General features: G+C 44.7%; 1 protein-coding gene across 1 annotated transcript in view; it reads right to left on the bottom strand.

Moving 5' to 3' along the window:
* LOC126260555 (nascent polypeptide-associated complex subunit alpha, muscle-specific form-like) overlaps positions 1-10,554 on the bottom strand; it is a 69,470-nt gene extending 58,916 nt beyond the window's left edge. Inside the window, exons 1-2 of the mRNA XM_049957889.1 lie at positions 10,219-10,554; positions 8,905-10,149 (exon numbers count right to left, since the gene is read on the bottom strand). Of these exons, the coding sequence (XP_049813846.1) occupies positions 8,905-10,149; positions 10,219-10,554 (1,581 nt within the window). The remainder of the gene's footprint in view (positions 1-8,904; positions 10,150-10,218) is intronic.
* Positions 10,555-16,872: the final 6,318 nt, after the last annotated feature.

The following is a 16,872-nucleotide window of genomic DNA, read 5'->3' as shown; positions in this document are numbered from 1 at the left end:
TAAATCTTCGATACGGTACCTCTTGAAACACCAGGGACTTTGGCCATCTTGGTTACGGAAGCACTCAGAGACTTTTTTAAATAATCTTTATTACTCCTCTTATATTTTGTATAGTGAAGTTGTATCTCCGCCGCGAAATTTCTCCAGCGCAGTCGAAACAACTTTGGCAATATGTGGGCGGGCGTTTTGCTGGCAGGTTGTTTCGACTATATTTCAGACGTTTCGCTGGGAAGTCCGTATGCACTCTCCGCACAGTCTTGATCTCTTCCCATGCGAATTCCACGTTTTTCGAGCTTCGAAGAAAGACATCTGTGGCCGTTGAATTGCTTCGGACGAAAAGGTGCACTCCTGGGACAATCATGGTTCAGTAGGGTAGTAAAACCGGGGCTACAGAACCTTTTCCCCAATTAGTGATGTGATACTATCTGAATTCTGGCCAGATTTGGCACTGTTTTCGTTTATAAAGTATATAATCCAGTCGTGTAGACGTTTACAAACGTTTCAAACTATCGAGCTTAGATTCCGTCGTAAATATTTTTTGTTTCTGTATCGATATGTTCACTTTATGCAAAGATGCACTTTGAGGATGAGTTTACACACATTCAAAAGGAAATCCTATTTACATAAAACCGTATTCCAAATAAAACTTGTCACAATTTATATTTTTATATTTCAAAAGGAAATCCTGTTTACACAAAACCGTATTCCAAATAAAACTTATGTCACCATTTATATTTTTATATTTCTTATATTGATATGTAATAGATCATGCAACGTAACAGAAAGCATTCACTTTCTATATTTGCAAATGTTTTAATTATTGTTATCAGTGGTTATTACTAAAAAGTTTGCATATGAATACCGTAAAATGGGGTTACTTCAAACACTTTTGAGAGCCCTCAGCATCCAGTTTTCTTCAGTTTTACAAAAATGTTTATTTAATGAATTTCAAAGTACAGGTGACATTACAGTGAATACCCTGCTGCCAAAGTGTTGATGTTTTAGGTTAAGCGAAATTCGCGCACTCGTGCTTCGCAGTGCGACTCTTCACATGCCAGCGATAAAAAAAAGGTCTCATTTCGTCCGGCAAGTGCATCCAGCAGAAGAAGGACGTTAAAGAGTGGCAATCTGGCAACACTGCAACCACATACATGGTAACTACCTTTGTCAGTACAAGATGATCGTGCTGCACAGTTGGTGCAGAGGCTAGAGTTTTGGGTTAGCATGCAGGATGATCGTAGGTTCGATCCTGGGTTGGGTTACATTTTTTTTATTTGCTAATTTCATTCTGATATTTTATCCTGTAATATATGCCGATTCTTAGGTCACATGTGTACTAAATTGACAACATTTTGTAACTCTGAACGTAACAAATACGGGTTGGACAAATAAGAAATAGACAGCTGAAATAAATGACGTGTCATAGGACAGAATAACTACAAAAACAATATCAATTTCGAGAGGCCAAAGATGATAGCATAGTACAATACGACAACATCTACTTTTCATTTATACTACATGTAATATGAGCGCTCTGATGTCGCACATTAGCAACCAGTGACAATAACAATATCCATATTAATGACCCCATGACCTTCACAACAAAATATGTTGTTCTCAGAACAACAGATGCTGAAAGCGACCTCCCTGTATGCCCAACATTGCGCAGCCAGCCGGATCACACAGCTCTGGACCCTTCGCAGCAAAGCTGCGTCCACAGTAACAAGAGGAGCATGAACACGTACTACCAATTCTTCCACATTTTTCGGCGGAGTAGAGTACACATGCTCCTTCAGGTGTCCCTACAGGAAGAAACCCAGGGGATTTAGGTCAGGAGAACGGGGTGGCCATACAACTGGACCTCCACGTGCGAGCCATTTCCCTGGAAATGTTGTGTCCAAATACTGTCGCACATTAATTCTAGAGTGTGGAGGTTTACCATCATGTTGGAACCATATCCTCTGCCAAACACGTAGCGGAACATCTTCCAGCGCATGAGGCAGATAGTTTGAGAGGGATTCATGATCGTGCAGTCAGCCTGTCAGACAACATGTAGGGGCCCAAACACCTATCGCCCGAAGTTCTGGCCAGATGTTGATACCAAAGCAATCTTGATATCCACGGTCGCAGACGACGTACGGGTTACCCTCACACCAATGGTGGGCATTGTGCATATTGAAGACACCCTCACGAGTGAATACTGCTTCATCCGATCATATTACGGTGTTCACGAAGTCATCGTTGGCTTCCTGTTGTTGTTGGAACCATTCACAGAATTGCATCCGCTGATGGCGATCTGCAGCATGCAGATTTTGCGTTAAAGCATAATAATAGAGGTGCAGCCTATGCTCGTGCAGCACGTTAACGATCGTGCATTGCAAGACACACAGCTGCCTTGCTATGCTACGTGTAGTTCGCTGACGTTCTTGGTGTATGACCTCCAGAATCAGTCCCCTAGTACCTAACCAACCTAAGGACATCACACACATCCATGCCCGAGGCAGGATTCGAACCTGCGACCGTGGCGGTCTCGTTGTCCCAGACTGTAGCGCCTTGAACCGCTCGACCACTCCGGCCGGCCAATCCCATTGAACCACCCATTCTTAGATCTGTTGTACCGGCAGCATGCAGAGACCCCTTCAGTCCATTAGTATTACAGGTGTTCAGTTTCTTAACAAATATAGATTGGTAAAAGAACTCCAGAGGCTGAACCACTAAACATTAACGATACACTAGATTATGAATGATCAATTATTCGGTCTGGATGCTTACTTTCCCTGCGAGCAATAACTTTTTCCTTTGCGGGTCATCAGTCATGTTGGTTTCATCATAATTTACGATCGCCTCTTGAGCCGCCCCATCCAGTTATTCTTTTCAATTCTTCAAAATATTCTACCTATCACTTCCGCAGTGAGAGCTGCTCTTGCTCGAGTAATATTCTGACACAAACGCTCTGACAGAACTGATCGATATCTGTCAAGGAATCCTCTGACCCTGACTCTTTTTTTTTGTAAAACGCATCTTTACAATGCCTCTTCGATCTAAAATCCCTTTCACAACGAGGCGAATATCTAGCTGAGTCAACGGAACCCCCTTCTAACTTGTCAGCATAGCTCCCTCTGCAAGACATTTTTCATCCTCAGGCGTCAATACAGTTGGTCGGTCAACATTTTTCATATGTTTGCCGCGTAATTTTCTGCTGAGAGCTCCTGCAGAGATTTCATACTTCTGTGCTGCCTCATTCGATTAAATAACACCACTCCGTATTTCCTTCGAAGTCTCCTGCAAGGGTAGGCTGTTTAGGTTTTTATGTTGGTAACGCCAGGTAGCGCTCTGCATGAAAATCAATGACTGTGTTGTGTGCAGTCTGTGGCTGGTTGGCATTGTTGCAATATTCGCTATTGTATTGGATGTAAACAGCGCGTAGCGTTGTGCAGTTGAAGGTGAGCCGCCAGCAGTGGTGGATGTGGGGAGAGAGATGGCAGAGTTTTAAGAGCGGACGATCTGGACGTGTGTCCGTCAGAAAAACGAAATTTGTAAGACTGGATGTCATGAACTTATATAATGACTTTTGAACACTATTAAGGTAAATACATTGTTTGTTCTCCATCAAAATCTTTCATTTGCTAACTATGCCCATCAGTAGTTAGTGCCTTCAGTAGGTAGAATCTTTTATTTAGCTGGCAGTATTGGCGCTCGCTGTATTGCAGTAGTTCGAGTAACGAAGATTTTTGTGAGGTAAGTGATTCATGAAAGGTATAGGTTATTGTTAGTCACGGCCATTCTTTTGTAGGGATTATTGAAAGTCAGATCGCGTTGCGCTAAAAATATTATGTGTCAGTTTAGTGATGATCAGAATGAGTAAAGAGAGAAATGTCTGAGTACGTTCAGTTTTGCTCACCTGTTCGAAAATCAAATAACGTAAGAGGTTTACCAGCACAGTAATTCATAACAACTTTTAGGGGATGTTTCAGTAATGAAGGGGGTTTCAGTCAGTCACTGTTGAGGGCTGAGGACTGACTCTGAGCACTATGACTCTGAGCACTATGGGACTTAACGTCTATGGTCATCAGTCCCCTAGAACTTAGAACTACTTAAACCTAACTAACCTAAGGACATCACACAACACCCAGTCATCACGAGGCAGAGAAAATCCCTGGCCCCGCCGGGAATCGAACCCGGGAACTCGGGCGTGGGAAGCGAGAACGCTACCGCACGACCACGAGCTGCGAGGGCTGAGGAGATAGCGAGCTTGGGACGGTGAGACGATATATTTTTAACTGCACGTGAGTGAGGACACGTTTACAAGTGTCGTGATCGATACCTACCTGGCGCAAAATTGTATCGATTATTTCATTAGTGTGGAATTTCCCGCGATTTTATTGCAAAGTATAGGAAGCTGTTCTTTGACTGCGTTGCGTTTAATATGCAAGGTTTGAAAAGTGCAGTAATTGGTCTAGAGCATGATGAGTGTAATTGCTCTCTGAATTTTGTCAGAGTCAGGCTCCTCGCATTTTGCACGACATTTGACGAAAGGTCACGTGATTTTAAGTCGGGACGGGTTTAATCAAGAGTGGCTTGTACGCTGTGTCAGTATTTTGATAGTAGAATTCGTGAGTCGTTAAAATACGGCGATACTAACGTTTTGACTTAAGTAATTTTGTCTGAAAAGGTCGGTGTTGTGTTGCCTATGATACTGGTTAGGTCACACGCCAATGGATTTGGGTGTTGTAGTTGTGTAGGGGATATTTATGAAGGCACACTCTAAGTGTAAGATGGGCATATCATTAATTAAGATTTTTGTTAGTTATCAATGTGGAAGTCAGGGTGAGAGCAAGTTATGTCACTGTTAGGTAATCTTTGGTCTTGTTGTGGCACAGTCCTTACCTCAGCGTAGTCTGATTCATTCTTAGTTGAAGTGTGACAGGTTATGGACGTATTCGGTAGTGTTGTGTTGACTTGTGATTGTATCTGTTAGATGAAGAAATATTTATTGTAAAGAACAGCAAGGATGAACATACTGCATGTATTGATTGCAGCACTGCGCAGTCAGTTTATCGGAATGATTATTGCCAGCTAGTTAGCTTTGTTCACTTGCTCAGAGCTGAGAGAAAGACCACCCCATTTCCTTCAGTTACGCATTAACATATCAACTGCTAAAGCTGTTTGCTATTTATAGAAATTCTCTCTTAACATTGTACTCTTTTTAAATCATTGTTCGCTTTGTTAAGCACAGTATTATAGTTGTCTTAGGATATTATTTCACAGGAATAGTTACATTACCACATTGCACCATATGGTATGCATCAGTTTGAATACTGTTTGAAAATTTTATTTAAAAATAGAAATCTAGCTTAGACGACGGCTGCTTGCTATTGTGCTTCCGAGAAATCTGGAAGAATGTTGTTAAAACGCGAGGCAAGTGAAAATTTTGATTAGGGCCAGATAATTGTTTTACTTCAGTTGTGTATTAAATATAAAGACAAGTTGTATTCAGACCAGTTACAGTTCAGTTCAAATTAGGTTCTATCTAGTCAGAGGTTAGCAAACGAGATTAAGTTGGATAACAGTTTTGGCTACATGGGTTTGGTAATACGTAGACTTTTTATAGGGTGGGGGTTTCCTACAGAAATTTCCTACAGAAACAAGTAGTGAGAAACTTGCATAAGGTAGCTGAGTGTCAGCCGTGACAGTATTTTATTGGAGTGTAGAATCGTGCTGCGTTTGGTTGATTGATTCGGGGGAGGGGACCAAACAGCGAGGTCATCGGTCCCATCGGAATAGGGAAGGATGGGAAAGAAAGTGGGCCGTTTCCGTTCCAACCCGGTATTTAACTGAAGCGATTTAGGGAAATCGCGGTAAATCTGAACCAGGATGGCCAGACCGGGTTTGAACCGTCGTCCTCCCGAATGCGAGTCCAGTTTGCTAACCGCTGCGTCACCTCGCTCGGTCGTACTGCGGGCTAGTAACGTTTTTGTGTATGTGGATTAGTTGTTTACCTAGCATTATTCAAATGGTTCAATGGCTCTGAGCACTATGGGATTTAACTTCTGAGGTCATCAGTCCCCTAGAACTTAGAACTACTTAAACCTAACTAACTTAAGGATATCACACACATCCATGCCCGAGGCAGGATTCGAACCTGCGACCGTGGCGATCGCGCGGTTCCAGACTGTAGCGCCTAGAAGCGCTCGGCTACCCCGGCCGGCCCCTAGCATTATTTTCGAAACTTTTCTTGACCGGTGAATCCAGCACAGGAAAACACGGACCGGGGGTGAATTATTACAAACAGTGTATTTTGCCCGTACATGTTGTTACTGATATAATCATTGAGATGACACTGTCAGATTTGAACCATTTTAAAACGGAAGTTTCAACTGCTACCATTATTTCCGTAGTAAAAGTGATGAGTGACTTTACATTTAGGATTTGCTAGTGGGTAGGCGAGCGGCCAACATCCGAAGAGGCTTCTATTTTGAAAATGTGAAACTTAAGTTGAGATATAAATTGGTGGTGGCACCTAAGATTTATTTCGAGTTTTTTGTTTTTTCATCTCGCTTCGCGTGGGGCTGTTAGTTTTCTGGCACTCGTTCAGTCACAATCGATTATTGATCATTGTAGAGCACTTACATTTGAAAAGGAAATAAACTACACTTTCATTATTTACAAACGAATTTTAGTCTCCGAGTTATCATTTACCCACGACGTCTATCAACTGTGAAAATTACCGAACTATCAGTTTAATAAGTCACGGCTGCAAGATACTAATGCGAATTCTTTACAGACGAATGGAAAAACTGGTAGAAGCCGACCTCGGGGAAGATCAGTTTGGATTCCGTAGAAATGTTGGAACACGTGAGGCAAAATGACCCTACGACTTATCTTAGAAGAAAGATTAAGGAAAGGCAAACCTACGTTTCTAGCATTCGTAGACTTACAGAAAGCTTTTGACAATGTTGACCGGAATACTCTATTTCAAATTCTGAAGGTGGCAGGGGTAAAATACAGGGAGCGAAAGGCTATTTACAATTTGTACAGAAACCAGATGGTAGTTATAAGAGTCGAGGGACATGAAAGGGAAGCAGTGGTTGGGAAGGGAGTAAGACAGGGTTGTAGCTTATCCCCGATGTTATTCAATCTGTATATTGAGCAAGCAGTGAAGGAAACAAAAGAAAAATTCGGAGTAGGTATTAAAATCCATGGCGAAGAAATAAAAACTTTGAGGTTCGCCAATGATACTGTAATTCTGTCAGAGACAGCAAAGGACTTGGAAGAGCAGTTGAACGGAATGGACAGTGTCTTGAAAGGCGGATATAAGATGAACATCAACAAAAGCAAAACGAGGATAATGGAATGTAGTCGAATTAAGTCGGGTGATGCTGAGGGAATTAGATTAGGTTCAAAATAGTTCAAATGGCTCTGAGCACTATGTGACTTAACTTCTGAGGTCATCAGTAGCCTAGAACTTAGAACTAATTAAACCTAACTAACCTAAGGACATCACACACATCCTTGCCCGAGGCAGGATTCGAACCTGCGACCGTAGCTGTCGCTCGGCTCCAGACTGTAGCGCCTAGAACCGCACGGCCACTCCGGCCGGCGCCTATACCAGTTTCTTTGGCGCTTCAGTGTAGGAAAAACGAAAACCTGTATCTATCGGTGCTATTTCTGATTTCTCTTATTTTATCATGATGATCGTTTCTCCCTATGTAGGTGGAGTCAAGAAATATTTTGGCAGGAGATAGTTGGTGACTGAAATTTCGAGAAAACATCTCACTACAGCGAGGAAGGTCTTTCTTTCTAAGATTACCAACTGAACTCAGTTATTATATCCGTGCCAATTCTCTATTTCTCAATAATACAAAATAAGCTGCCCTTCTTTGAAGTTTTTGATTTTTGTCTACCTGATAAGGATAACATGCCACGCAGCAATATTCCAGAAGAGTGTAGGCAGTCTCTTTAGCAGAGTTGTTAGATATCTTCAGTGTTCTGCCAATAAAACGCAGTCTTTAGTTCGACTTCACTGCAACGTTTTTTATATGGTGGCTCAAATTTAAGTTATTGGTAATTGTAATTCCTAGGTATTATTTAAATAGAAAACCATCAAATTTGTGTAATTTATCGCGTAACGGAAATACAACATATCTTTTTTAGTAGTGATGTGTAGGACCTCGTCCTTTTTATTGTTTAGGATCAATTGCGCTTTTCGCAGATATCTTGTGTAAAGCATTTTGCAATTCCTTTTGATCTATTGAGGACTTTAATAGATGGTAAACAACAGCATCATCTGCAAAGAATCTAAGAGGACTGTCCACATTGCCTACCGAATCTTTTGTATAGATTAAAAACAGGTGAGGACATATAACTTTCCTTTGGGGAACCGCAGATACCACTTCTGTTTCTCTCGATAAGTTTCCGTCTTCCGTGACCTTTCTTACAGGAAATCACGAATCCAGTGATACTACTGACGCGATGCTGTGTACAGAATATGATTAGAAGCTGCTTGTGAGGGACAGTGTTAAAAAAGTTCTGGAAACCCAGAAATATGGATTCAACTTGTAATCGCCTATATAAAGTGCTCATTTGTTCATGTGAATACAGAGCCAGCTGCTTTTCACAGGAACAATATTTTGTAAATCCGTGCTTGCTATGTGTCAATAGTTTCTTCGAGGTAGGCCATAATGCTGGAACACTGCATATGTTCCAAAATCAGTGTCAATGATTTGGGTAAAACACAGGCTATGGCTGCTTGTAATATGTAAGTAACATGCAAATATATCAACTGATAAATAAAAACTGATGAACCTGTAGTTTGGTCCCTTTCTCTCCAAACCAAGGAACCTAATAAATAAATAAAAATCTCAACATAAGTATTCGTAAATGTGAGTAGTAACAAATACCGACCTGTTTCTCAGCGACGCTGGTGAGCCGCGCACTGACTTCAGCGAGGAATTTGTCAGGAACAGTAGCTGTTACGCAGGGAATCTGCTCGCTTGCTGAGCTGGCCACACTGTGAACTGCAGCGTCGTCTTTCTCGTCCTTTACAGAATTCGGCTCCTCTGCCACAGTAGCAGGCGCCACGACATCGAGCTTCTGTGTTGCACCTGCCTCACACACGTCATCTCTGGACCCACCAGACGGCGAGTCTGCCGGCAGCTCCTGTGAAGCCTGTGCTGACAGTTGTGTGCCACACTCGACAGTCGCCTTTGTGTCTGTGTCGCTGTCGACAGACGAGCGATTGGAAAAATCGGACGGGTCTCGCACGTCGAAGCTGGTCAGATCCACAGACAGATTTACGGAGGCCGGACGTGTCGGCAGTTCGTTGGCCGGGCTGTACCTGTCCGTGAGTGGGTGATCTTCCGGAGACTCGGCAGCTACACTGGGATCTGCCGGTCTCTCAGGGAGTGGGCAGTTCCTCGGAGTCACTGGACTGCTACAGGTCGAAGACGAGAGGAAATCGAAGGCGTCGCCGAATACGCTGCCAGCGATCGGCGAGAAGAGGGGAGAATTCCTCGCGTCCGCGACCAGTGGCAAGTCCGCCGGCCTCGCGGGCTTTCGCGGGAGGGTCTGGGGACTACTCCTGCCGGAGGAGCACGACTCCAGGTCGGACGCGATCTTGTGGACGCTCCGGGGGGTCCTCGGGACCAGTGGGCTGCAGCTGAAGGGGCTCTGGTTGTCAGGCGTGCGCGGACTGTTTCTTCCCGAAGGGGGCAGCTGCAGGTCCCCCACCTTGGCCGGCAGCCTCTTGAACTGCAGGCAGGGGCTACCGCCACCCAGCGGCGACTGGCACTCGGGCGTCCTGCGGCCGGCGGCGACCTCTCTGTCGACGAGAGCCAGCTGCAGCTCGCTCAATCTGGCATTCCGCGAGTTGCGAGCCTGCACCAGCGGACTGCTGCCGCCCAACGGAGACGGGCACTCGGGCGTGAGGTTGCCCTTGCGCTGCGCCCTGAACAAGCCTCCGCCCTTCTCGGCGGTCACGGCCGGCGAGAACTGCGGGATGCAGCCGGTCTTGGCGGCGCCTTCGCCGGCGAGGATACGCGCCTGCGGCGACGGGGACGGGCTTTCGTTGCGCGCAGTGGCGGGGCTGTCGGCGCGCTGCTGCCTCGCGACGAAGCTGGCGCTGCGCGCGACCAGCATGGGGCTGCGGGCCTGTGGGGCGGGCGACGGCGACTGCGCGCCGGGGCTGTGCGGCGTCTCCGACCGCGACTGCTGCTGCGCCTGCGGCGGCTGGTGCGCCAGGAAGATGTCCAGGTTGGGGCGGCGCACTTCCCGCTCGCGCCACGCGCGCCGCAGACGCTCGGCCAGCTGCTGCCGCGAGAAGAGCAGCGAGTCGTGCAGTTGCGGCAGCGGCGCGTGCGCCCAGGCCACGCGCACGGCGGGCGGCGCGTGCGGCTGGTGCGGGGGCGGGATGGCGCTCGCCTTCACGCTGAGGGCCGCTGCCACCCCCGCCGCCTCCTCGGACCGTTGGCGCCGCAGCAACTGAGGGCGGCGGCCCGCGGCGCAGCCCTGCAACGACAGCTGCCGCGACGGACCCGCGCGACGTCGCTTCTCCATATCTCACGCCGCACTCTGTCTCTGCAACAAAAAACCGGTAGAATCAGAGGTGCCGCAGTGACCTGTTCTTGGTCCAAATGGTTCTGAGCACTATGGGACTTAACTTCTGAGGTCATCACTCCCCTAGAACTTAGAACTACTTAAACCTAACTGACCTAAGGAAATCAAACACATCCATGCCCGAGGCAGGATTCGAACCTGCGACCGTAGCGGTCGCTCTGTTCCAGACTGTTTCGCCTAGCCTGTTCTTGGTCTATTACTTTTCTTACAGGTTGACAGTTATTGAACTATATGAAATAAAATCGTCATAACTTCTCAACGATTTGCACTGGGACGTTCAAATAGCAAGGTTTACCACAGAGCATGATGGGAATTTAGCACGCACATTGTTATTTGGTTTAGCGATGAAGCCCACTTTCATCGGATGGGTTCGTCAGTAAGTAAAATTGCATTTGGGGGACTGCGAATCCGCATTTCGCGATCGAGAAGTATCTTCACCCGTAACAGGTGACTGTGTTGTGCAGTTTCCAGTCACGGAATAATTGGTGCGATATTCCTTGATGGCATGGTGACTACCGAATGGTGCGTGAAGGTTTTGGGAAATGAATTCATCCCCAGTATTCAAAGTGACCCTGGTTTTGACAAGACGTGGTTCGTGCAAGACGGACCTCGACCCCATCGAGGCATGAGAGTGTTTGATGTCCTGGAGGAGCCCTTTTGGGACCGTGTTCTGGCTCTGGGGTACCCAGAGGCCACTGGCATGGACCTCGATTGGCCGCCATATTCTCTGCATCTGAACACATGTGACTCCTATTTGTGGGGCTGTATTAAAGACAAGGTGTACAGCAATAACCACAAAACCATTGCTAAGCTGAAAACATCCATTCAGGAGGTCATCGAAAGCATCGATGATCCGACACTTCAGCGAGTTATGCAGAATTTTGCTATTCGTCTGCGCCACCTCATCGCCAGTGATGGCAGGCATATCGAACATGTCATAACCTAGATCCGAATATCTGTAGTGACGTTTACATGTTGAGTAAATTGTGTGCAGGCCGTAGTTTGTCACTAATTTACGTGTTTTTATATAGTTCAGTAATTGTCACCCTGTAAATCAAAGGTGTTTCACTGAGAAATGCACATACGATGTGTGTGAGAAAAGTAATGCCACTAATTTTTTATCTACCGAAGTTCTTATACTTTTTCAGACAGCCATATTGTCCCCTTCAAAGAAGTTCCCTTCGGCGTTAAACACCTGCGGAGTCGTTGTTCCCACTCTCGGTCTTGGTAGCAGCGCTGATAGAATTCAACTGGTAGGGCCTTTAACTTGCCGGTCACATTCTTTTGGATCCTCTCCACAGTCCCAGAATGACGTCCTTTTAAGACATTATCAATCTCAGGAAAAGGGAAAAGTAACAAGGACTCAGATCAGGTGAGTAGTGGGGCCGTGGAACAACAGTAATGCCTTCTGAGGTCAAAAGTTACGTGATAGAAGTGGCCGAGTGACATGGGGCGTTGTCGCGACGCAGCATCCACTTGTCTGCACTGTCCGTTCTCATTCGATTCTCCTGAACCTTTCAAGGACATCTTTGTAAAGTACTTAATTGAAAATTTGTCCTGGAGGAACAGCTTCTTTATGTATGACACCAATACTGCCGAAAAAGCAAATCAGCATTGTTTTGATCTTTGATTTAATCACTCGAACTTTTTTCGGTGGAGGAGAAATCTCAGGGTACCACTCCTCCCTCGCTTTGCCGCTTTGTCTGAGGATCGTACTCAAAAATCCAGGACTGTGATCACACCACTGAACCACTGGTGGTCTTTTTGGCAGTTCTCTCAACAAGATCAACGCACAAGTTTCTTCGATTATCTTGCTGCTCAGCATTGAGGTTTTTCGGCACCATTTTTGCACAAACCTCTCGCATGTGCAGAACTTCGGTCAAAATTTGATGTACGGTGAAACCGCTTAACAGGTCACCCACCTTCCTTATTATTAAACGTTGGTCTGACCGCACAGGACCACGCACGGGTTCGACGTTCGCGTAGGTTTTTTTTAATTTGAATGTCTCCCTTGTGAGATTCGTCTTCATCGAGTTCTTGGCCTTCAAAACACGATTCGTGCCAGCGAAAAACTTGTGCTCTTTATAATAAATGTTCCCCATAGGCCTGTCTCATCTTTTCAAATGTCACACTTGTGGATTCCCCAAGTTTAACACATAACTTGATCGCATAACTTTGCTCTAAATTCCGCTGTTCCGTTTTCGTGGCACACAACGAAAACACAACTTCGCTGACGGCGCTCTCAAAAGTGACGAGATGGCTGTACGGAGCTGAAACTCGGACTGAACATCTGAAAGGGATGATCACGGCGGTCTACACAAGAACAACGATAAACCGTCGCCAGATCGCTCGCGGTATTGTCAGTCTCATTACTTTTCTCAAGCATCTTGTATCGTCGTTGAAAAATCAATAGCACATTGAGCTAGCGCAAAATAACGTGTCCTCTGCACGGTAAGGCTTTCTCATACTTAGGGTTGGGAAAACCCGTCCCATTGTTCCGAATGGTGGCCGCGTCAGTAGACTATACCCGTCAACTTATACCGTCCGTCCAAAAAATTCCGTGACTGACTTTATTACTGGTGTATTAGTGACATCAGAGCATTAACTATGGTGGAAGCTTGAACTAACGACTGTACAACAGGTGTGAATTCCACCAGCCATTTGTGAGCAGACAGTGTTAAGCAGCGAATGTGTGCCTGTAGTGTGTGAACGTTGCGTCACCAATAGCAAAAGAGCAAAACTGTGTGCAAAGTTTGTCTCGTATATGCCTCGACTACTGAACAAAACCAACGAGGCACGAACTCCTGCTGCGAATTGACTGAAATGCCAAACGTGGACAATTCTTTTCTGGAAAAAAAATCACCATTGATGAGATTGGATGTTATCATTTTGAAGCTACCACAAAACGACATCGTGCGGAAAGGCACATGAGGGGTCGACGCTTTGGCGAGCTAACCGGCTTTTAACCCAACGTGATGCACGAGTTGAACAGCATCCTAAGAAAGGACGTTTTTGGTAGTTTCACCTGGTTTTATCAACGTTATGTGTGTTGTACTTAACTAGTGGGAGCGTATGTAGAACACCTGAAGTTTAAAACCATCTCCTCAATGTTTCTCTATTTTTCATGAAATGATGGTTCAAACGGCTCTGAGCACTATGGGACTCAACTTCTGAGGTCATTAGTCCCCTAGAACTTAGAACTAGTTAAACCTAACTAACCTACGGACATCACAAACATCCATTCCCGAGGCAGGATTCGAACCTGCGACCGTAGCGGTCTTGCGGTTCCAGACTGCAGCGCCTTTAACCGCACGGCCACTTCGGCCGGCTATTTTTCATGAATCCAGTCTCGAAACTACTTGAACTAGTATGACACCACAGTTTTCGCGCGCTATAGCTGCTAGTAAAGTTCCTCACAAATAGACACGTGTAATTATACGCTCTGCCAATAAATTTTCGTCGGGAGAAGCGAACGAGCCTAGAATAATCTCATTAACAACTGTACTTGAGAGGGTTGTAGTAACAGTTAGCTATTCCAGTCGCACAATAAATTAATTAAAGAAGGAGGCACAAAACAAAGCTTCAATAAATTTTCTGGGCTTCACTGCTTCAAAAAGATGCGAAAGAAGGGGAAAAATATTATTTTTAGGGCAATATTTCCAAACAGTTTGTCAGGGGATTGACACACAACTCCGAAGTGAGACATGTTCTTTCTTTTACATTGTTGATATCATAATAAACTATATACTTCTGGATTAAAGGAGACTAATCACCAAAAAACAGAAACAGGTACACGCAAAAGAAAGAAAACTTACTAGCTTTCGGAGTTATCCTATGGAGAGTTAGAGTAAAATAAACACATTTTACTCTAGTGCGTCATAGGATAACTCCTTTGTGTTTTTCTGTCGACAGGTCGATGCTTTTACTTTTTGGTGAATGGTCTCCTTTAATCCAATTCTCTACATTGGTCAGTCAGGCAGAAGTTACGAGATTAGATACAAAGAAATCCTTGAGGCCTTAAGGTTTTAAAACACGTTTGCAGTCCACATTGCAGAAGAAAACCAATCAGAAGAAACATTGGGAGCAATAGAAAAACATTACATTTAGCAGAAAAAGGAACCACTATGAATCTGTTACAGGAAACAGAAATACGCACACACAAAAACACTTCCCCTGGTAATATCCTTAATGAGCAGACTGAGTTGGCTAACACTCCTTTCCTGAAAAACTTCCGCAAAGTACTTTCATTACTCTAATATAAATAACGTTTGTACACCTACTGCAGATAAATAACTACTCTTATAATATTGTCTATGCCTACAATACTCAATATTCTTCTTGGCAATAAATACTAATAAATATTAATGTATTATCATCATCAATGTTCAAATAGCACATAAGGATTACACACACTTTCTTGTCCACATATGTTTCTCTGTCGTTATATAAAATAAGTTTGTAACGCTGTAATTCACCAAATCCCATGTATTTATCCTTATCCGCCTGTATCTAATGCCCTATATTTAATGTAAACACTTTTTCAGTTTAACACAACAGTAATTTACGCTTCCTTTTCCAAAAATGCAATATCTTTGTATCATTATATCGCAGTATTTTGACATTCATTTGCTTTGTAAATTCTGTATTTATTTTCGAATGTTACGAAACAAAATATTGGTGGAGATAGAAAATTCGTTTTGTGACAAAACGACAGTGTTTTACAATGCAAATCAACGTATGTGATTGTGAAAATAAGAACATCCTTGAGAATACATTTCACTGGAAAAAACTGCAAAAACAAATACGCCAGATCGACATTTGATGTAAATTGCATTCTAACACAAATCTGTACCGCACCCGTTTTTGGCTCTGAGCACTATGGGACTCAACATCTTAGGTCATAAGTCCCCTAGAACTTAGAACTACTTAAACCTAACTAACCTAAGGACACCACACACACCCATGCCCGAGGCAGGATTCGAACCTGCGACCGTAGCAGTCCCGCGGTTCCGGACTGCAGCGCCAGAACCGCTAGACCACCGCGGCCGGCGCACCCGTTTTTGTTACACGCTTGTAATTGTGAATTATTGTTTATACTCGGGCAACTCACAGGAAACCAATGTATCATTCGTTTTGATGAAAGGACGAAAAACTGTATGTTGACGAACTTTGAAAAATTCGAAGTCGGTAACGATAATTTTTGAATAAAGTAACATAAAATCAATTTTTGGCTGATTGTGTACACCATCAACAATTTATTTCACGCAACAGCCACGGTCTTTATTTGACAAAATTGCATGTACGCTGAAGTATTTCCTGAGGGTAGCACAATACACTTCGGAGTTGACCGTTGCACCATGAGGGAGGACAAAGAGAATAACCCCTTCAGAGTCCCAGGAGAGCGTCACCATGACTCTATCAGCTGAGGGCACGGCTTTGAGCGTTTTCTTTGCAGGATTGACGTTTTTTTCCGGTTCGAAGTGATGAACGTATGTTCCATTGCCTGTGACAATATTGGACATAAAATTGTCACGATCCGCGCCGTAAAGCGCAAGCACTTCCGCACAGATGATCCTTCGTTGCTCTTTATGGTCTTTTGTAACACAGCGAGTAACCCAGCGAGCACACGCCTTTGAGTACCGCAACTGGTGGACGGGTGTGTCAGCACTAACAACAGGTTCATCCAGTTGTGCAGCGAGGTGTTTGGTTGTGGACCATCGATCACCTCCAGTGAGAGTCTCCATACGTTCCAAACTGCAGGAGTCACAGCTGTGTGCGGCTGGCTGGCACGCGGGAGATAGGACAGGTTTGGGCGGCCTTGTTGCGGTGATAACAAACGTCCAGCCCAACGACTCACCTTGCTTTTGTTCAGTGCCAGGTTTGTGTGGGCATTCTGCAATCATCTACGGATATCTCCGATGCTCTGGTTTTCCACCAAAAGAAACTCAATGGCAACTCTCTATTTCGAACGTACCTCTGTTACAGAAGCCATTTTGGAGGCCATGTACAGCGCCACCACCTATCTGAACTACATGAAGCTATGGGAGCGGAAATATTCCACCAGTCCAACAGCAAACTTCACATTTTTCGATCGAAACTGGGCGAGAAAAAAATGTGTTGCATTACTTATTGAACGCCCCTCGTACGCTTTGCCATGTTGGAACTGTTATTTCTTAGGTAAGTTTGATGTAAGATAGGTACTGTATATGTGAAACCCTTGTCCGACGTTAGACAGAGTCCGATGGCCCTGATCAGATC

This window comes from Schistocerca nitens, chromosome 5 (genome assembly GCF_023898315.1).
Source record: "Schistocerca nitens isolate TAMUIC-IGC-003100 chromosome 5, iqSchNite1.1, whole genome shotgun sequence".
Classification (NCBI taxonomy): domain Eukaryota; kingdom Metazoa; phylum Arthropoda; class Insecta; order Orthoptera; family Acrididae; genus Schistocerca; species Schistocerca nitens.
Note: the sequence above shows the minus strand (reverse complement) of the source record. Positions and strands in the feature narration are given on the sequence as shown.